Source organism: Corapipo altera, unplaced genomic scaffold (assembly GCF_003945725.1).
Source record: "Corapipo altera isolate COAL_440 unplaced genomic scaffold, ASM394572v1 116, whole genome shotgun sequence".
In the NCBI taxonomy this organism is placed as follows: domain Eukaryota; kingdom Metazoa; phylum Chordata; class Aves; order Passeriformes; family Pipridae; genus Corapipo; species Corapipo altera.
Window position 1 is genome coordinate 1,820,069 of NW_020884953.1, and position 22,691 is coordinate 1,842,759.

At 38.3% G+C, this 22,691-nt stretch overlaps 1 protein-coding gene across 8 annotated transcripts in view; it reads right to left on the reverse strand.

Annotated features, from left to right (window-relative positions):
* Window positions 1-22,691, reverse strand: part of SUPT3H (SPT3 homolog, SAGA and STAGA complex component) — a 283,689-nt gene that overhangs the window by 141,379 nt on the left and 119,619 nt on the right. For all 8 annotated transcript variants that reach the window (XR_003530912.1, XM_027663412.1, XM_027663414.1 and 5 more), the window contains exon 3: window positions 10,893-10,977. Coding sequence is in view for 7 of the 8 variants with exons in the window: in XM_027663412.1 (XP_027519213.1) it covers window positions 10,893-10,977 (85 nt within the window). In the remaining variant the exon portion in view is untranslated. The remainder of the gene's footprint in view (window positions 1-10,892; window positions 10,978-22,691) is intronic.

The following is a 22,691-nucleotide window of genomic DNA, read 5'->3' on the forward strand; positions in this document are numbered from 1 at the left end:
GACACCAATGGCCATGTTCCACCTGCTTCATCGTTACCCACCTATTTTCTCTGACCTCATCAGAGATTCAATTTGGGAGTAACACATCTGCTCACTCTCACTCCATTCACTACTTCTTGATGACTTCCCTGTCATCAGCACTTAATGTCCTGTAAAGCTACTTCCCAAACTCATTCTCCAGACCAGACCTTCTGCAGGCTCCAATGCACCAGCCACAGCTTCTCTGCCTCTTATTTCAATTATTCCCATTCTTTTGCTATTGAACATTTTGAGGAAGTGTCATGGGAACCTCTTCCAAACTGTTCCAAACTACAAGGCTGTTTTTGTCTTCCTTTCTTCCATTTATTTAAACAACTCTTTGCTGAATCTCAGGCTTCCCATTCCTTACTCACAGCCTGGGTTCCGCTTTAAGCTCTGTAATTTTTCTGCTCCAAGAGAGAAAATAAGAGCATTCCCCATAAGGCTGCACTTAGCTTTTGTTCCTGAACACCTTCTCTTGTCATAAATCGCTGGCCTTTTTCCCAACTCTGACCCACCTCAGTAGCTGTATCATATCCTGCCTACTTAGTTTTCAGTTTTTCTTTGCTCTCTGGTACTTTCCCTCCCGGTGTACAGATGTCCTCTGTCTATCCTCTCTTTTAAAGAAACCGAATCTCAATCCATCCTGTCTCTCCAAATCTTTTCCCATTTGTTTCTCCCTCTTCATCTATTAAAAAACACAGACCATGCAGTTTTCAGCTAATGCACAGACTTCCCCTCTTCTAACTCTGTCTTGGATCAGCTCCAAGCTGACTTTTCATAAATCCCATCCCTTAAAACTGTTCATATATGGGACACTATGTGCCTCTTCCTGGCCAGAAACCTGGGCCTCTAGTATGTCTTTATTTTCTCTGACTTTTCTGCTGCTTTTGATACTGTCAGCACCTCCTTTTGCCATCAGAGAAATTCCTGTTTTCCTCCTTTCTTTTTTGCTTCAAGACTTCTGTCATAGGGGAGTTATCTGACTAAACACAGACATCTCCACCTGAGCTGGTCACCCACGGCACCATTTACAGTCACTAGACAAAAAACACCATTCTGAGTCCAAATGCACCTCACCCTGAAAACAAATCCCAGAATCACAGAATGGTTTGACTTGAAAGGGATCCTAAAGATCATCCCATTCCAATCCCCCACCATGGGCAGGGACACCTTCCACTAGACCAGGTTGCTCCAAGCCCTGTCCAACCCGGCATTGGACACTTCAGGGATGGGACAGCCACAGCTTCTCTGGGCAACCTGTGCCAGGGCCTCACCACCCTCACAGTATGGAATTTCTTCCTAATATCTAATATAAATACCTGAAAGAAGTCAAATAAATTCTATCTTATAAGTAACATTTCTCTCTACTGTCTTATTTCTCCACGAAGCAGGTTCTGGTTCACAGGAATATCAGCCACTGACAGGTAATAATGTAGAACAGTATCTGATGTACCACACACAGAAGTACAATGCCTTTACCCAAGAAATGAAAATGGGTACTCTGGGTATGTAGTGACAGGACAAGGGAGAATGGTCTTAAACTGACAGAGGGTGAGTTTAGATTAAGTACTGAGAAGAAATTCTTTACTTTGAGGGTGGTGAAGCACTGGAAAGGTGGCTTTTTGGTGCATCTACAAGAAAAGTCATGAAAAGAAAAAGGGAAAAATCATCAAATAAAGAATAAACTGTAAATGAATTTTCTATGCCTGAATATTTTTCATTTTTTTCTGAAACTCACCACTAAAACAGAAGAAAATCACTAATAATTTTAGATACAGTCACACAAAATTCGTAATATATTATTCTAGAAGATGAAATTTCTTCTGTTAACATACTTCAAAATCACAGGTAAAGCAGAGAGCAAATCTTACTCTCAGTTACCATCTTTGTCAGGAACAAGTTATGGTCCATACTTTGCTCCATTTATGTGCAAGTCTGAGACAAAAGACTGTTTGTGCAAGCTGTTGTGTGTAAGTTATTTTCTGTGCACTCAAGGACTGTGCAGCCATCAACAGTCCTATCAGGTAGAACTCGTGGCTGGAAGATAAAAGAAACCAGAAATAAAATGCATCAACATCTCCTACAATTAAATAAATACTGATCTAAGGTTTTCTGCTGTTATCGCTGTTTTTGTTGGCCAGTGACACTTACAGACACAAAAGGGTTGTATTTGCCAAAACTAAAGCACTTAAATTTTAAGAAAACAGATCTTGCAGTGCTTCAAGAAGTAAAATAACTTCTGCCAAGTTTTCCAGTAGCTGTGCACTATTTCCATTTCCAAAATAAAATAGTTTTGAATGATGGTACCACCTTTGCCTTCAGCAATTGTTTTCTTTTGCAGAAGAACAGAAATGGAAGATGTTGACAAAGGTGGAGAACTTTGGTATGGACAGCTGTTTATTAATAACCAAGTGCAGTATTAGAAACTCAGGACCTCTGAACACTAGGTGTCAGTGTAAGAAATGGAAAAATATCAAAAACCTGTTGTTTCCAATCAGGTGGATTAGCTAAGAAACCAGAAGCAGCTGTGACCACATTTCCTTGTAGCTGCATAACACTGTTAACAAGCCAATCTCTCTAAAAAAAGTTATTCTGAAACTATCAGGTTTGCTTGAAATCAGATAAGGTGATTTAAAAACTACAATGAATTTGCTCTGTTAACCACTCTAAGATGACCTTTAAGGTTTATGAGTTACACTTAAAGACCATGCAGAATTTGACACTATTCTATTTTCATCACAGATATCCATAAATCAGTTTGTGTCTTTCACAACTTAAAGTTTACAGGCTGCTTTTTTTTTTTTGTCAGAATCAATGAAAGACTAAACATATACATTAAAAAAATACAGCTAGTGCCAGAAGCCATAGAGGTGAGATGTCTCTCACTTTACTAAGAAGTCCAGATTTAAAATGCATGTCCAGAATGTTAAATAACTACTTTGAGACATGAAGAATCACATGCTAGAAGTGCCCATTTATCTCTCATGACACAAAAGATAATCTGGCATCATTACTTCAGCTTTAGAAAAACATGTTTGCCTTTATGTTTGTTCAAGTGAATCCACTCAGGATCCCAGAGAAGAAGCAGAAGGAATGTTACCTGCCACCAGGCACTGCCAGCTAACATATATGGACACTTTCTTGAAACAGAGCAAGTAAGACGATAAAAATAATAATTAACACCCCCCCCACACTGTTTATTGAATTCTAGAGCTGATTTCAAAGACACATAGATGCTTTTGAAAGTTAACTTGAAGTTCATCTTCCTTATCAAATATCTGTGTGTTGCACACCATTGATAAATTTCATATTCTTTTAATTTCATTTGCTAATTGCTGCCAGAATCAGAATACAAGGCGAGTCTTTGTGTGCAGATATGAACTTTACACACATGTTCATTTACTTGTAATATTCAGTTTACACCACACAAACAAGTTAAAGAAAGAATGAAACCCTGAATATCAGTTTTGCATTTGACTTCTGGAACTTGGAATATAATTATGATTTTCAAAATCATAATTAAAATATTGATTTACCAGAGAGCATCATATTGAGCAATAAAAATCTAATTAGTACTTTCAAACTTAACATCTTGATTTGTTACTAAATTACATCAATAGAAGTAGCCAAACATCCAGGACACTGCATCTGTACACACTGAATGTCTCTGCTCATCTCAGCTCATCCCAGATGTCAATAGCTATTAAGCAATGTTATACTCCTTACATTATATATAAAAATTAAATGGAAGATGTATCTGTATTTTGGCATCTCAGACTGAGATCAGCTTATTATAAAGCTGGGATCAGCTTTATGAATTGAGTACATATATACATTTTAGAATTCCACAAATTCCACAAATTCCAAAGCCCCAGTGAGTGAAATTTCAGATACTTCATTCCTTTTGCCCAACAGCCCAAACAGGAATCTGATGTGTGAAGGGTGGAAAAAATAGCCTTGTACATACAGACACATGCATCCACATATATGTACAACACATAAATCTATGAAATTTTTAAGAAAGGCTCAGACTGATATAAAAAATCAGGAAATACTGGTATTACAGCTGCCTGCATTACCTTCATTCTTTCTATTTTATATGCACTACAACCCAACCTTTAACCATTGACCACTTTGTATTTTCCATTCAATTAAGTCAGTGCTTTGGATCTTTTTCTTTCCTATAGAACGTGTTGCTTGACTTATGCGAACATATTAATTCCTATTGATAATTTAGGGTTCTTAATAACAGTATATCAGTCTTTCCACTTTTAAGGTCAGTGAAGTTCATCACCACTGGATGCTGAGCAACATCTCTGCATGGCCAGGGAAAAAGCAGCATCTCTGTCTCATAGTAAAGAGATCCACCATGGAAAAAACTGAAACATCTCACCAAGTAAGTCATCAAATCCTTCATTTTAAGAGAAAGAACAGAAAGAGCCCACAATCCCTAACTGGGACTCCTGAATCATCTCCTGCAGTAGATTCTGTGCTTTAGAATAAATAGGTCTGAATATGGTGAACAAGTGACAGCTCATATCAAAACCAGAAAACTCAGGACATGGATTTTCATATAAATTACTGTATAAATCTATCAAATAAATCCAAATATTGACCACATTTAAACACTGCAAACGCACAGGGAACAATTCACAACCACTTGCTAGAGATAAGGCCCCATCTCTTCTTTTCCATCCCACATGGGAAAGGCAAACAAATGCACAGTGCTGGTAACCAGGGAATCTTTTATATTCCAGACTTATTTTCCAGTTTGATTTCTTCCAGGGCAGGTGTGCCATGTGTTTGCTGCAAATGTATATATGTTGTTTAATTGACTCTACAGTAGGAACAGAATGAGTAGCGGAGGGATTTTTCCCAGATGGTTTTTGTGAACTCCCTTTATCCCATCCCTGTAAACACACAGCGTGTTCCGGTTTGCCGAGCTGTACATCCACCCTGTGACTTACTACAAAGTCTGGATGTTTAGTTAGCCAGAAGATTGTTTCCATCCTGTGATTCATTAGGTCCCTATGGTACCCTCGACTTCCTTTATTTTGTACAATCACAAATTATATTAGTTTGTCTTATTTTGATAACCCCTCTAATTAATGTCCTGCACAGGAAACTTTATTACTGCTTTAAAACAGACTCATAAAACAAGGACTTTTCCCGTTGCTGGGGTGGCATAAGTGACAGTTGCATATACCTTGGGGATCAAGAGGGAAGACTGCTTCACGCTGTTGGTTTTTATCAGTGGGCAATTCCTGTTCATGAATGAGCTTGTTACAATTTTTTCCTTTTGAAAAGGAATGTCAGAAACGCTACAATTATGTATATAAAGGTTACAAGTCTAACAGTTCAAAAATGCAGTAAACAAACCTGGAACTGTGTGAGGTTACAAACAGTAAAATGACTAATCCAGTTTCTGAACCAATAACGAGTGGGACTTGATTTTTAAAAAAAATACCTGTAGGAACAGGCTGTAATGGACCTTGTTTCAGTTTAAATACTCATTTTTTCTACTTCCCTCTCCCATTGTCATAGTCCTTCTCTTCTGATGGGCATGTGAATGTGAGCTTTTCCTCCTCCTCCTTTCATTTTAAACTGCAATAAAATGGTTAACAGCTGCAGGAATAAGGTTGAGAAGTGAAGAAAGTACATCATGTTGATCCAGAAATTGTACAGCCCTTTAAAAACACAGAATTCATGCTGATCATGATAAGTAACTTAGCATTTTGCATGATTAAACCTATGCTTATGCTTGTCTCTGTGTTTTCACCTTTCCTTTTCTTAGGCAAACAGTGGTAAACGACTACCCAATCTTTACTAAACTTCCCACAATAAAAAGCAATTTACCCCACAGGATGGATTTACTATGGATTTACTCAGGATTTGGCATACTGCTGAATCTTTGCATCTCACTCTAAGTTTTCTACCTATGAATTACTGCTGCAAATTAATATTATCTGTGTATTCCAGTACAGATTATTCACCTGCTGACCTGTGCTTTGCGCTTTGGTTGAGACAAAAGGGCTGATTCTGAATTAAATATGTTACCTGTGTAAGAGGCAAATAATTTCCAGAAGCAATAAACAAGAAAAAAATTAAAATTATCCATGTGTACACACAAAGTGTTCATATATGCATATATGTAACATGGGACCCAAACCTACAAAGGAAGCAAGAGTGGGATATTTATAGTGTTAAGTAGCAGCACAAGTTGTATGAAATTAAATTTTTCCATAGGAAGATAAAAGTAAATGATGAAAAAAAAAATCCCAACAGACACCACGTTCAACATGATTTTGGGCAACTGAAGTTCCTTTGAGTTGATGCTACTGCATTCTAAAAAGAGCCAGCTGAGTGGGTTTGCCTTAAATCATTTGACATCAGTCGAAGAGATCAGAGTCCATTTTCCAGCAGACACACATCAGCTGACAGGGAGCAAACCACAATTCTATTAACATGAATTCTATCATTCATGACAGCCTCCACGATGACTTATCACACATTACAAAGAATTACAGCAGATAAAACATTTAAAGGATGCAGTCCAAGGCTGCTGCAATGTGCTGTGGCCTTCCCTCTAAGCAGCCACTACTTCATGGACAGACAAAGTTACTTACCTGTGTTTTTGGTGTGCATATGTGTAATTTTCATATTCCCTTGCTGAACCCTGTTCTACTGCTGAAATATCTTTCACTTTGTAAAAACAAATCTAATCTCTTCCCAGAAGCCATTCGATATCTCCGGAAAAAAAATGTAAAGGACTGAAGTTCAAATCTATAACCAAATTCTGCGAAAGCAGGTGTCTAAACTTCTCCTGCCACACTCAGCACGCCCCGAGAATAAACTGCTGGTACTGCATTCTGGGAACAAACACCCAGCTGACACATTCCCAGCACCAGGAAGGTAATTCATTAGCAGTCTCTTTGATTTAAGTAGCACATCGTGATCTTATTGTCTGTTCACCTGTGATCATGACACCTGAAGCATAACCAGGGAGCTACGGCCCTATCAAGAGAAGACAATAATAGGTTTTAATATTAGTCTAATTAGACTACATTTTCTTATGATCCACCCCAGTATGATAAAAATTCTGGAGAGAGCTGGTGAAGGTGAGGAGGAACTTGTCCTCTTTCTCAAATATTATATAAAACAATTTCCAAAAAATTTTACATCTGTATATGTTCAAGACTTAAGCTATTTTGATGACAAACATCTCAGCGACAGTTTAATAATGAACAAAAATTCCTATTCCATTCCTCTTAGTTACAGACTCTTTTCTTTTTTGAGAAAGTGCTGAATAATATTGATTTGTCGTAAAGTAGGATCTCTGAGTTTCCCTTTGAAGGGTCTGAATGGATATTAATTATTATAAATGAAGATGCTTCATAACCTTCTTATTGCACATGCAGATTGTATTGAATACCATGAAAGAAGGAACTAAAAGAGGCCTCATTCCACACCAAAAGTCAGTTATTTAGAAGCTTGTCCCTTTTGTGATTTTGCAATCCCTGTTGAACCTTTTTTGCAGGCACAATTTTCCCTGTACTACTTGTGTACTGCTACTTGTGCTTAACCTATAGAACAATATAGCCTTGATTGGAACTTCTAGTCTTAGCACACATAAATAAATACAGTTTTAGAGTAACTATAGGCATCTGTAAATCCCTTAAACATTTACCTATAGATGAATATTTAGATCACTCAACGGTGAATTTGATTTCATACTAAACTTGAATTCATTGTGCTCTTCAAATACATTATGCTTGACCAAAAAATGTACAGAACTTTCTCCTTCTGGCAGAGGGTTTTTATGGTTTTCTACTGCTTGATATGCAAATAATAAAAGAATTATAATTACAATATAAGCATAAAAAATTCAAACTCATGCTAGCATTCTGACACAAATTGGATAGAATTTATCTCTTAACATTTAGGTTTATCTCCTAGATATTCAAGCCCCAGCCAGCTGTCAAAGCATCGCTTTATAAGTCAGCTGAGAAAATAAATTCCTTGAGAGATACAAGCTCATTCAACTCAGAAAGTAATTTTAGGATGACATGAATCTTCCTCTGGAAATGCTCATTTCCTTCTACACATTGCTACACGCTTTTAGTAGAATTCCCCTTACTGTAAAGCAGTGTACATATTGTTCAAAATACACCCAAAAATTGATCATAAAATGTGATGCAGACTCTTACGAGTCTGCTTTCCAGGAATTTGCCTTGTTAGTGCCCCATCTGCTCCAGCAGTCGGACTTCATGAAGTGTATAGTGGTTTGAAGCAGTGACTGTATAAATCTGTCCATACCAGACCCTGATTTAATAGAGTTCAGATCAACTCTGAAAATAGGAAGCTGGAACTATAAACCTGCAAGATATCAAAAGTCAACCAATCAAAGGTAATCATGCTGGCAACTTATTTTTTTTAATTCAAAAGCTCAAACCTGGACTTAATCAACAACTACAAGGTCTTCTTACAAATGTTTACTATGAAGGATGTGTGCAACGTGCCAGCTTTATTGCAGGCATAAAAGTCATTTCTACAGTTTAGCCTTATACATGTGTTAGTTACGGAAAAAATGGACATGAATTTTGAGAAGAAATTACTACATTACATAGTGAGAACTGCCTAGTCCATTAACATGAGTAATATGACAAAATCTGGGTGGTGAGCAATAAATTCACATCTGCAGTCAGCTTCAATTATGAAAATAGCATTTTTCTACTACTGGGTAAATACCCACACAAATACCTACAACTAAAGTGAAAATTTCATGTGACTACATAGAATAGCTCAATAAGGACACACAGCTAAGGATGACAAATGTGCAAAATCCCCTATCAGAAGTCCGGAGCATGTAAAACGCTCCTGATTTAAGAGTTCCGGCATGTGAATGTCAGAGGTCAAAGCAATGAGCTATTAAAGATACTTTCACTTCCTCACAAATAAAGTGCTGTCTCGGGCTGGGAGGGGAAAGGTTAGAAAAGCTGTTTATCTGCCGCTCCGTTCCCATTCTTCCTTCTGTCAGGAAATCCTACACGCTCCTACACCCCACGCAGGGTTAACCCCGGGTCACGCCGGCCCCCGAGTAAGTGCCCGGCTTTGATTAAAGTGCAAAGCCCACACGGGCACAGGTTGCACTTTCTCAAAGCCAGGGTTTGGTGTAGAGCTCAGCTCAGCGGGACTGAGCAGCGCAGACTCCACCGCGTTACTGCTGAGGGAAGAGGGAAGAGCAAAGCCGCGGCCACCGGTTTGCATAAATTACACGGGTCATTAACGGAGAGAAAATGTTACTTTGTCAGAGTTAAAGCTGCAATAAGAATTACAAATATATATGCCCGGAGCAGCGTGTTTAACCAGCGGGAAACCTGCAGAGAGGGGAGAGACGCTGTCCCCTCCAAGGAGCCACGGGGCACGTTCAGGACAGACCAAGAGGAGCGTAATAAGGAAAGAATCCACGGCACAAAGGTGCCAGGAGACGGCAGAGACAGGGATACACTGTTGGGCTGCAGAGGTATGAGCAGAAAGAAACTGCCCAGAGCTGGAAGGGATGCCAAGGCATTTGCTGAGATGCAGGAAACTACTGAATGGTTGCTGGATTATGTGCAAAGCTGAAGGAAAACACCTGTCTGCAGGCAAACAGTGGGCAAAGGGAAAGTCATGTATAGTGTATTTCTATTAAAAATATATATAATAAAAATACATATAAGTAGATAGTAATATATATGCATAAATATATATACAATATATATGAATCACATATAAAATATATATTATACATACACATGCGTATTTATAACATGTGCTGTGCCCCATTCTGAATTTTACCATTTTACAGAAGTTTTTAGTTCTAGTTAATGTAGGACCAGGACCTAGCTTGAAACTTAAAAACCCTTCTGATTGCTAAAAGGGCTCATTATAGAGAAGAGATCTAGGAACTTGCAGCTCAAAGCTCTAGCTGATCCAGGGACTCATCAGATGTAAATATTAGTTATAATATGTAGTAGTGTTATCTATATATGTTAATCCCATATAATGTCCCTTCCCACACATGGTGGTAATTTCCTTTGAATCAGAGAATCATTAAGTTTGGAAAAGTCCTCTGAGATCATTGAGTCCAACCATTAACTCAGCACTGTCAAGGTCACCACTAAACCACATCCCCAAGTGCCACATCTACACATCTTTTAAGACTATAATAAGAAAAACACAATTGTTATGCTTCCCAACCTACAGGTTGTATACCTTTCCATACAAAATGTCAGGTGGCAAATTCGTGTCATGTCATAAAATACTATTGATTTCTTGAGAGGCATTGTTGAACTTTAATTAAAAACTATAGAGAGGTTCAAATTTAGAGTTGCTTTTGACAGACAAGATTCAAAACAGCCTCATTGACACAACACTTTCATTGGTTTTCAATATATTCATGTGTTTCATATTTCTGCATTATTTTTTGACAGAAATCAAAACACCACATAATAGGAATATTAGAGCACAAATTCTAAGTAAATGATGCATTAACACAAATACTAGAATATAAAAAAAAAAAGCAAGGAAGTCTTCAGATGAATTGCCAGTTTTTTTCTTTTTAGCAACTTTAAGTTTTTAACAAACAAATCCATGAGCTTTATTCCCAGGGTTAGGTGGGGTTGCAGATATCCCACATGCACAGGACATAACCACAAGGAAGACAAATAGGAGGTTCTACAGATTCTTGAGGCCAGAGCATCGCCCTCAGTTGTTGTGTTTTATTTGTTTCTAAAACCAGAACAATATGTTATTAGCCATTTGATCACGAAAATGTCATGTGGATTGAAGGCGTTTTAGAGTGAAGACTATTTTCCTGGTTATGTTCTTACCAAATTTATCAGCTGAGTGTGGACAATGTCTTCCACCAGTACTGCAGTTTCATGGAGTGGCCTTCGAGCATCTCCCAGGGAAAACCTGAAAGAAAGAGGTTTATTGCAAGGTTATGGAAATAAATTAAAAAGAAACAAAGCAACTGGTCTTCAGAAAGACAAAAAGAAGAAAATATGAATAATCGCAAGCTTAATACACCTGTATTAAGAAATGGATCTCTCAGAGTGGTGCTATTATTATAAAACAAAATAATATGAATAAAGGAACAAAAAAGCTGCAAGAGTGTACATTAAAGCATGTGGTGAGAAAAAATGAAAGACTGAGGAAACTGAGGAAAATCCAGTTTGCAGGAACATTTGTGTACACCCCTCATGCCCTTGATAAACAATGTTGGTAAACTGGTAACAATGAATGACAAGAAGACTGAGGTACTTAACAACTTTTTTGCCTCGGTCTTCAATGGCAACCTCTCTTGCTACAACTCTTTAAATGATCCTTAATGTCCTTTCCAAACCAAATCATTCTACAATTCTATGATTCCATGAGAAAACAGTTGGTAAAGCTGTAGCATATGCACCACTAGAAATAATTCTGTATCTGCAGCCCCCGTTGCTTTCAAAATTACCAAATAACTATTTGAAAAGGTAAAATGCCAACAGATATTTTATCCCAAATCTAAAGGCTAGTGCTAAGATACAGAAGGAAAAAATTAAAGGCAAACATTTTTATACATAAGATATGAGAGGCTCTTAAAGTCTACACTGCAACATGATACGACAGGAGGTCATAAAGAGATGAAAGTGTTCCTACAATACTGCAAACAAAAGGCAAAGCCACTCCAACAGCTGTGATAAAATAAAGAATTGTGTCAATGAGTTTTTTGTAAGGTATTTCTTCCTCTTTCTACTTTTCTTCTACTTCTTTTTCTGGTATTCCTTCTCTAGGAAATGTCAGAAGTTGTTCTTTACACCTGCCTTGACTGCTGGTCACCCAGCTAAGGCTGGGACTGCTCCTTAGACCTGGGATGGGCAGTGGTCATCACAGGGGCTGCAGAAACTCTGAAGGTCTGACCTTCAATTTGTAGCACCTCTGATCCATGGCAGAGCCCGAGCATTTCCCATACAATGCCCCAACGCTGGCTCACTGAAAATATCATTGCATGGATATCATAATAAAAAAATGCTATTTCACTCTTACATCATTATGGTGAAAGACAACTCCAGTGCTTTTTAGTATTTCTTCAGGGCATTTCTAAATATACAATGTTCTCTCTCCTCCTAAACTTGAGTTTTTAAAATACAAAAACTTGTACAGTGAAATATATTCATTGTAAATTAAAGAGCGCAGGCCAAAAATAACACTACAGATTCTTATAAAAATAGAGAAAATTTATTTGCAAGCAAGATTCAAATCTTCATAGGTGTCTGAATGTATCAATTATTTCCTTAAGAAAGCATTCTTCTACCTTGAAATAAAATAAAACAGTAATTTATCTATAAACAGCTCAAGAGTTCTATAGTAGAGTTCTTCTTCTTTATCTAGTAATGAAATTACATCCAATATTCTGCAAACAGCATTTGAAATTAATTTAATGGTAACAAACTTCAGCCTGATACATGTAAGAGCACAACAAGAACAACTCTGGTAACATCTGAGCATAACCCACTGTACTACACTGGTCATAGCACGAGGAAATTATACTTTGCATTTGTTCTCTATCATGTCTCCCTTGTTGACACTATCAGCATCTTAAGGAGATGGTTGTGTTGTATAACATCTTATACAACATCTCAGAAACAGGCACAACTCAAACAATTTCTTCTCTATTATGCAGCAGTGCACAAGTACATGGATTAGAATGTCAGACACTTCCTAGAACTTAAAAGCACAGCACAGAAATCCATCCAGAGACTATTAAATATGTTATAAACTGCAAATACCTAGATAGTATATAGGAAATACATATAGAAATAGAAATATTTATTACTATAGTATATTGAAATATTAAATAATATTAAAACCATCACAGATTCAAAACAAGTGCACATATAGGATAAAGCTTAAATATTTCTTTTTTTTTTACAATAAGGTGTATATGTAAACGAAAAGGACAATTTTTATTTTTTTTTAATCATAAGGTATATAAAACCAAATAGAACAGTTATCACAACCATAATATACTGTTCATTCTTAATTACTGGTCTTTTAATTTTTAAAAGTAATTATTCTGTCTTTTTAAGTTTCAAATGCAAAATAAAACAACAATGCAAGAGAGTAGTAAACACCTGGTTGCCAATATCATCATCTTGAACATATATTTCTTTTGTTCAGTTTTACTCAGCATTGCACATGTACAAATTAAAGGGCTTGGGGTTTCTTTTCCAAAGACAACAAAGTGCAAGAACAAAACTGTGCAAGAACAAAACTGGTTTTGTTTTGAGGTAGGATGCTGCCCCTACGTTGAGCTGTCCTCGCTGTCTGCATTCAGAAATCTCTCTCACAAGGAATTAACAGTTCCCCAAATGGCAGGAGAGGCAGAAGAGATGCAAACGTGGTGCAGCACATTGTTCTAAAATCAGACAGACATCTAATAGTTTTGATCCATTCTGATACAAAAGGACATCCCTTAGGACATGGGGGAATGGCTTCAAACTGAGAGAGGGCACTTTTATAACAGGTACTAGGAAGGCATTATTCCCTGCGAAGGCATTATTCCCTGTAAGGGTGGTGAGGCCCTGGCACAGGTTGTCCAGAGAAGCTGTGGCTGCCCCATCCCTGGAAGTGTTCAAGGCCAAGTCAGATGGGGCTTGGAGCAACCAGGTCTAGTGGAAGGTGTCCCTGCCCGTGGCAGGGGGGTGGAAGTGGATGAGCTTTAAGGTCCCTTCCAACCCAAACCATTCTGTGATTCTGCGATACACCAGAGTTGATGCTGACACATGAAGAAGATTTAAGGTCAACTGCACAACTTGATTACAAAGAAAATCAAGTTTCAGACGCACCTATTTACTTCCTTCCTCACTTCCACTCTTTCTACCTTCCAAAGCTATTTCTATCTCAGTTTGCCTTCACTGTTTTCCCACGTAACTTCTGCCAACTTCTTTCCCACACACAGAAAACTAGATACTGGCATGGTGGTTTAAGCAGAAAGTAAAAACCACCACACCCACCCACAGCCACTTCCTTTTTCTTTGCAATGGATCTGTGACTTTTAGATACTAAAATAAAAGTAAAGCTTCTATATTCATTAATTGTATTTGTATAGCATTTGATATGTTTCTCAATTCAAACATGCTTCTAGGATAACATGTTTTAAGATCCCAAGCACAAACCTTTTTTACCTCTTTGTGTTACCAGAGGTAATAATTAGAACTGCACAAGTAGTTTATTACTTTAACTCTTTCATTTTTTTCTTCACTTTTGCATGGTACCACTCCGTAGCAGAATAAACACTAAACTAAGAGTCAGAGGGCTCAGATTTTTGCAAAGTTGCAGAATACAAAGTAGGTTAAGAACTAAAAGAAAACACTAAAAAAAAAAAAAATCCACCACCCAAAATTTGGTGCCCTTGCTTCTGGGAAGTGAAACTGAACTTGATGCTTTAATATAAGTTATGAATTTCACTTCACATGTGCTTTGATTTTAATGGTTCATGAGAGTCTTTTAAAGAACCTTCCATTCACTAGAAGTATTAATAAGTCTTCGTATGAAACACATAAAAATTCTGTTGAAAATAAAAAGAAAGAGCTGTTCCTCCACAGGTAAATACTGAAGAGGAAATGTATCAAAATACAACATTAGCAGGGCATCAAAGCAGTAAAATGTTATGGAAGACTGTCCTGGTAATAGAACCATCTACCCATTAGACATGTCATGCAATAACAAAGCCTTCTTAGAAGATCCAATTTCAAAGGTTTGTCTGTTTTAAGGAAACATTTTTACAAGGGGGGGATCAGCTTACCCAGATTTTCACAGGAGGATTAAAATAGTAGCATGGAGAAAGAAAAGACTGCTGCAGCGCTTTTATTGTTTACTTTTAGCTTCTATTTCTAATCTATTTAAGTTCCTGTAATGATGTTTCCAGGCTCATCAAAAGGGTAAATGTCCAAGCCACTAAGTGCCTACATGAAGTATCATGGTACTATGTGTAAACACATGCTCATACTTGGCACAAGATAAGGTCTGACAGCTCCTCATGGAGCAGGGACTGACATTTGTAAGAACCTCAAAATCTTGGGCAGCTGTAGAAATAGATAAAACACTTTTTCCTGTATTTTTCGGGGGGTTAAACGCCTAAGAAAGGTTGTGGGCCAGGCACGGGCCAGGCGTGGTTCAAACACCCCGATGGAGAGCTCTCCAGGTGGCCAGACCACCAGGAGAGCAGGCTGTGGAGACAGAAAGCTGCTGCAACCTCCCGTTCTCCACAGGCTCCAAAAGCTGTCCTGGCCAGAAAGGAACTATAACCAGGGCGGCTGGGAGTGCACTGAGCTAGAATAAACAGTTCCCCTTACTGGGGCTTCTACTGGGTTCATACCATAACAAAGCTGCCCCAAATCGTGCAGATTTTACCACGTTGAATAAATGTGACGAATCCACCCTAGGGAAAGTATAAAAGCAGTGAGGGAGTCTGGTGGGAAATATGTGCTGCTTCTTTTTTCTTTTCTAGAAATTTTCCTTCTCTGTTTCTACATGAAGGATGAAGAAGAGTCAGTGTGTGCTTAGGCAGTCAAGAAGGCCAGTGGCACCTGGACTGTGCCAGTAATGGTATGACCAGCAGGACCAGGGCAGTGACCATCCCCCTGTGCCGGGCACTGGTGAGGCCTCACCTTGAGTCCTGTGTTCACTTTTGGGCCCCTCATGACAAGGAGCGAGTCCAGAGAAGAGAAACAAAGCTTTGGAAGGGTCTGAAGCACAAGTCTGATGAAGGAGCTGGAGAAAATGAGGCCTGGGAGAGGATCTTATCACTCTCTACAACTCCCTGAAAGGAGGTTGTAGCCAGGCGAGGGTTGGTGTTTTCTCCCAAGTAACAAGAGACAGGATGTGAGGAGATGGCCTCAATTTGTGCCAGGGGAGGTTTAGATTCTATATTAGGAAAAATTTTCTTCACAGAAAGCGCTGTCAAGTACTGGAACAGGCTGCTCAGGGAGTCACCATCCCAGGAGGTATTTAAAAGATGTGTAGATGTGGCACCGAGGGATATGATTTAGTGGTTGATCTGGCAGTGCTGGGTTGGTGGTTGGACTAGATGATGAATGATTCTATAGTTCTATGATCCGATCTCACATTGGGCAAGCAAATACTTCTTCTGTCTCAGCACAGAGGTATTTATTTGCTCCTTTCTGCAACCAGACTGGGAACATGGATCACAGGGATTCATGTGCCTGGAAGTGGCCAGAGAGACTTGTGTGTCTCTGCGTGTGAGGACTGAGGCTCTCCAGCACTGAGTGACTGAGCTTGAGGCTACTGCATTTACCACTGATCACAGTCTAAGTGTTCACCAGGTGCAGAACCAGCTAATTCACTGCTACAAATCTAAAACCAGGCAAGGATCCCATAAAATCACAGAGGACAAACCAACGACTAGATATATTTGGAGTGGCTAACACCTGGGCTCACATCTCCTCAGCATTGTAAGAAATTTCTTTTCTGTCAGCAGTTTGGAATATGCAGCATATTAATTCTCAGAGATGTTTCCATATTATAAGCAAGTGTCCTTCTAAATGTATGAATTATTGGAAACCTGACAGCCAGGTGGTGACAAAGAAGATCACTTTTACAGTACTGAGTACATGAACATCCAGAAAACTTCCAGCAATTTGAACACCAGAAGGACAAACACTTCAAAACATTAAAAACCAATAAAATCAATCTTTGGAAAATCAGTAATACAATATTTTGAAGTAATTTGCCTTGGTACCATAAGACACTGACTATGAAGACAAGGATAAAAATGTGGAGATTTGGTCCCTTTGATGACAAAAAATTGAAAGAATACAGATTTCTTTCTGATGAGTATGGAAATGAGCCTATCACTTCATCAGACATCCCAGGGAAAATAAGCTAAGGATGGTACCTTTTTCAAAGTCTCAAAAGCTGAAGTTAGCTCTTCTCTCTACACTGTGTTTGCCATGGCTGCTGCTAAACAAATTAGGCAGAAGTAGGGACTGAAAGGAAAGGGATGACTGGTGCCAAACCAGAAAATTGATCAGACATGCACAGGAGGACACATTGTACAGAGAGCAGAAGCGGAAAGAACAAAATCCAGGAGGAAGAAACTGTCCTGAGTAAAAGGATTATTTCAATAGGGAAGAGAGGGGTAAACAACAAGGTCTCAAAATAATTTCTATTTTATGTTGATACATTGTATCAGAGAGAGATGATGTGACAGGTTGCTGTTTTGCAGACTCCACTCCTTCCTAATACCATCAGTGAACTTACTGACACATTAACTTCAAAATTAAATAATTTTGCTTTCTATATTGCCTGAGTTTAATGAAATAGGGACCAAATCAAAGCACTGAGTCATGTTAACTAACCAGCATCTTCTACCAGTGCTACCTGGAAAAGCACTGGAATTTATAGTGCTATTTATATGTTTATCTGCTCATCAGGTAACTTCTACCAAAGCCCTTTTAAAAGAAAAGGTAATCTTAATTCCAATCGGAGTTCATAGCTAACATATTTATCTGCTTGGAATAATGAAATCAAGTATGCACAGTTTTCATACTTCACACAGAACATAGTTTTTTACCAGGACCTAGTAGGAGAGATACAGAAGTCAAACTGCAAGTTGTAGCTGTGTTAGACTTCTCTTTAAAGTTTAGAAAAATTATGTTGAAGTTACAATGAAAACAAGCATTCAAAACCTACAACAATTTTAAAACAGGTACTACTAAAGTTAAGGTTGTACATACACAGCTGCACAGACCAGGCAATTTGTATGTCCAACCAGATTTATAGGTAGATAACTGGCTGTAATATTCAGTTAACTGGATAACAGTAATTACATTATTTTGCATATGAAGTTAATTGGTATTGACTTCAGAGTCTCTTCCAGTATTGCTTCCTCTACCAGGTCTTTTCTGCTTGTCTATCCCATCCCTTCCCACGGGATACACCCCCAGGTAGTATTCCTGTATCTCTATAATGCTTCAAAGTGCTACTGATACCTCCTCTAACTGCTGAAGGGAGACCATGTATTTCCCTTTCTTAGACCTATACTTTGCTGGACAATTAGTCACATTTTCATGTCTAATAACTGAGGGATGTATCTCATTACCCTGATGATGTGAACAGCAGTAACTCCCTGATTCCTGCTCCTATGAATTCAAGAGAAGCTCTAGAAAGTCACTAATTACCATCTACATATTCAGCAAGTGAAGACATCCTATTGCCTTAGTATTTAAATACTATCAGATTAACTCTTAAGAATTTGATTACTAAATTATTGAATTTTTACTAGTGAGAACAGCAAGTACAGGAAGGAACTGAAATGTCAGATACAAAATGGGGCTTTTTCCAGTCTAAAATTAAGCCATGATGATGTCTGCAGATATTGGAAAAGCACAAACAACAAGAAGAGAAATATTACATAATACCATTTAATTATTCAAAAGTACATAGCAACAAGTAAACGGATAAAATTTAGAAAAGGAACATTTAGAGTAAATTAGAAGAAAAACATCTGAAAATGAGCTAAAGCCCTCTGTAACCATCACAGATGGAAGAGAAGTTTCACTGCTGGAAATAGAAAAAACTAAGCTTAACCAAAAACTGGGGAGGGGTCTTGTGATGTCAGACAAGTACACAAAAGGAAATTCTGATTATATGAATTAAAATACTTAAAAAAGAGAAATGACCCCAATCTATGAAGGTATGTCACCTGCAACTAACAGATGGTTGTTGGAATTCCATATTTGTAGTCCAAAATGAGCTTCACTGATGCTCATAATTACTAAAATTGGAAAACCAGGAAGAGACTTCATGCTGAATAATTATTTTGAACTTATTGAATTTTTTTAATGCTTACTTAACAGTTGAGATACTTCTCAATTATCAGGGTGGAAATCATCATCCAAAGGCATCAGTCAAGTTCACTGCTACACTAGAACTTAAACAATGTAAGACCTTCATTAGAGCAACCTTGTTTACCTGAAAATGGAAGTAGTTTGTCTACACCCTGAGTTTTTAAATGGTGAGGTCTGCCAGGCAGCAGGATTAACAATGCCCACCATCCTGCCAAAAGAAAAGTTCAATTCTTTTCACAAAAAGACAAACTCTGTCCTCAGTGACACCACCATAAATCAAGAATAACACAAAATCCTCAGGGATAAATTTCAGAGATGCTAAAGCCTCTCAACTCCAAGGGAGGTCATTCTGTTTTGACTCAATAAAGTGTTTTAAGCATGAACCTTCTGAATCCTCTTCTTAAGCTGATCTTGAATGTTTCAATAACTTGTGGAAACAAAAAAATACCCTAAATTTTCCCTTTATAAAGGGTAACTTTTGTTAACGTTTCTTTTAAAACACTATAATATATGCAGTAAGAATTTTCTATCCAATTTTTGCCTTAATAAATTCATACCTACGAAATCACTATCTTGCAGTACAGAAGGGAAAAAAAGGAAGATACCACTCTATCCCTTCCATTCCATGAATCACAGATGAGGTGAGGTTGGACATTTGGAGATACCCAGTTAAATTCCCTTCACAAATAATTTCCTCAGGGCTATGTCCAGTTGGGTTTTAAGTTTCTCCAAGGATGCCAAGGATGGACACTCCACAACCTTTCTGTGCTGCCTGTTCCCACACATTTGACCACCCTCATGGTAAAAAAGGGTTTTCTTTATTTTTAAGTGGAATTTCCTGTATTTCAGTCTGTGCTCAGAGGCTCTTGTCTGGTCACTGCCCACCACTGAAGAAAGCCCAGCTCTATCAGCTTTACTTCCTCCCATCAGGTATTTAAAGACATTGAGAAGGTTTCCCTGATCCTCCTCTTCTCCAGGATAAAACTGTCCCAGCTCTCTCAAGCCTCTCTTGTACGAGAGATGCTCCAGTCACTTAACCATCTTAGTGGCCCTTCACTGCACTTGTTCCAGTACTTCCATGTTTCTCTTGGACTGGGAAGTCCAGCAATAGGTCCAGAGAGGTCTGACCAGTGCTGAGCAGAGGGTAAGGATCACCTCCCTCACCTGCTGGAAGCGTCCTTCCGAATGCAGCCCAGGGTGCTGCTCCAAGAGCACACTGCTGCCACATGTCCAACCTTCCAGCTGGTCAGCCTCCAGCTGGTCAGGTGGCTGGGGTTATTCCCCTCTGGAGGCAATCCCTTGAAGGATTCCCCTTTATGGGACTTCATGTGGTTCCTGTTGGGTCACTTCTCCAACCTGGTGAGGTCCCTCCGAATGACAGCACAACCATCTGGGTCTATCAGCCACTCCCCCCAGTTCTGCATCATCAGCAAACTGCTGTGGGTGCACTTATGTCCCATCAGCCAGGTCACTAATGAAGACATTACCCAGTGCTGACCCCATGATCAACTCCTGGGATGCATCACCAGCAACTGCCCTCCAGAGGGACTTCATGCTGCTGGTATCAACCCTGTGAACTTCAGCCCTTCAGCCAGTTTTCAGTCTGTCTCACTGTCCATTCATTTATCTGTTTCATCAGCTTGTGTAAGGGATGTTACAGGAGACAGTGACAAAAGCCTTGCTGAAGTTGAGCATTCCCTGCTCGTCCCTCATGCCCTGGTTATGTGGTTATACACATCTCATACAGTGGTTATTTCATCACAGGCAGGCATCGGATGGGTCACACGTGATTTCCCTTTCATAAATCCATGCTGACATCTCACAATCACTTCTTTATCCTTAACAGGCTCAGAAATGGTTTCTAGGATGACCTGCCCAGGGATCAATGTGAATATGACTGGTCTGTCATTCCCCAGATCCTCCTTCTTGTCGTTTTTGGAAATAGAAATGACATTTTCTTCCTTCTACTCCTCAGAAATGAACTTCCCCCAGTAGCCAGGACTTCTCTTCATAAGCAATGTCATACATAAAATCAAGGCAGAATTTTGTATATTATGTTATTGGAAGAATAAATATGTAAATTAAAGCCCAATTTCAAGTAGAAAATGTTGTAAGATTATCCATACTTAAACTTTTATGACTACCGTTACGACATGAAAAATGATTACATGTATATAAAAACACAACTTAGAAAATGCATTTGAGTAAAAGGTTTTTTAAGTATTTTTTCCTCCCCCAGGGTCAACATGCAAAACATTGTCGATTTTTATGCAAAATGCTACAGAAGTCTACTTTCAACGAACTATTTATAGGTATATATGTTTCAGAGTGAATATGGCTAAATTCCATCAAAACCCAATTTTCTAAGCTTTGCTAAAAGCTCTGCAGAATAATCTTTCTACAGATGGTTCCACTGAAGTGACTTGGTTACTCTTTTCAAACTGTGGGATGTACAAAACACACTGGCTGAGGAGGAGTGTGACTCTGTAAAATAAGTAAATGTGAGAATTTGGACAGCTATGTCATATAGGTGCTTCTAAAAGCCCTGTTATTAATGAAAAACAATATACTTCACCCTGTGGTTTCTTTTTTTTCTCTTATATTATGGTAAACACTTCCTAACTGCTGTAAATCAGCGGATTTATCCCAACACAAAGCTGTGGGCAAGACCCCTTTTCAGTGCCATTGTATACTAATCAGAATACACCAAACTCTAACAGTTAAGTGTCTTAAACATAAATTAATTTTACAAATCCTTATGACTGGCCAAGGAAGAAGATATAATTTATTCCAGTTGTATAACATAATATGTTCCATTCGCTCACTCACAAAGGGTTTTGGTTTTTCAGGAAACAAATGAGACAACTGACTGTCAACTGTGCAGACTGGACTAGGATCAGTCACTTCTGCTCTAGGAAAAAGTTCATCTCAACAATGTACCCAAACACAACTGGAATTTACAAAGCCAAGAGAGATGAATTCCCAGTCTGCTCTCATGAGGACAGGGCGAAAAAGTGATGAGGAGAGCAGGAAGTCAAAACATCATTTCATTGTATATATACATTGTAAGTGTTAACCAAATGTGGAAATCCCTTGCTATTTTAAATCTAGATTAAAACCACAAGACAATTTAAACTAATCCACAAGATACAAAACATAAACGAGGATGCATGTTTTATGCTAATTTTTTGAGAAATAATATTATTCTTTTTTATATTCTTCAAAACAGCAGGGTCGTTTTTCATTGTTTTAAAATTTCACATCATGATTTTATGAACGAGATCTGTGGGTGTTGAACGATGATAATTATATCCAAGTCTCAAACAATACACCTCCTTATCAGGTGTAAAAATGTTTTATAACATCAGTTTTTTTATTTTACTACCCTTCCTGAAGTCAGTGCCTGGAGAAGAGAAGCAACTTTTCCACAGTGGTTGGTGACAGAAAAACCAAGTTATCCTCCTGTGCCTCCCACTGCCAGGGGGTAACAAGTGCTCTACTGACACATCAGGCTTTGCAAATTAGATTTATTTTAATAGTAAATTAGCAAATTAAATTTAATTTTAATAGTAAACCAAAATGTCCACCCCTGTATGTAGGGAGCCTGTATTCTCATTATTCACCTTTGCAGTACTTGTGTCAGAGAGGTGCTGTAGTAGCACTGTAATAATGGGGAGAAATGGAAAAAGGTGTCAAAAAACATGGCCTATCTCAAAAATACAGAAATACTTGAGACCAAAAGGGCCTCACAAATGCCAGCATTTCTCATGAACA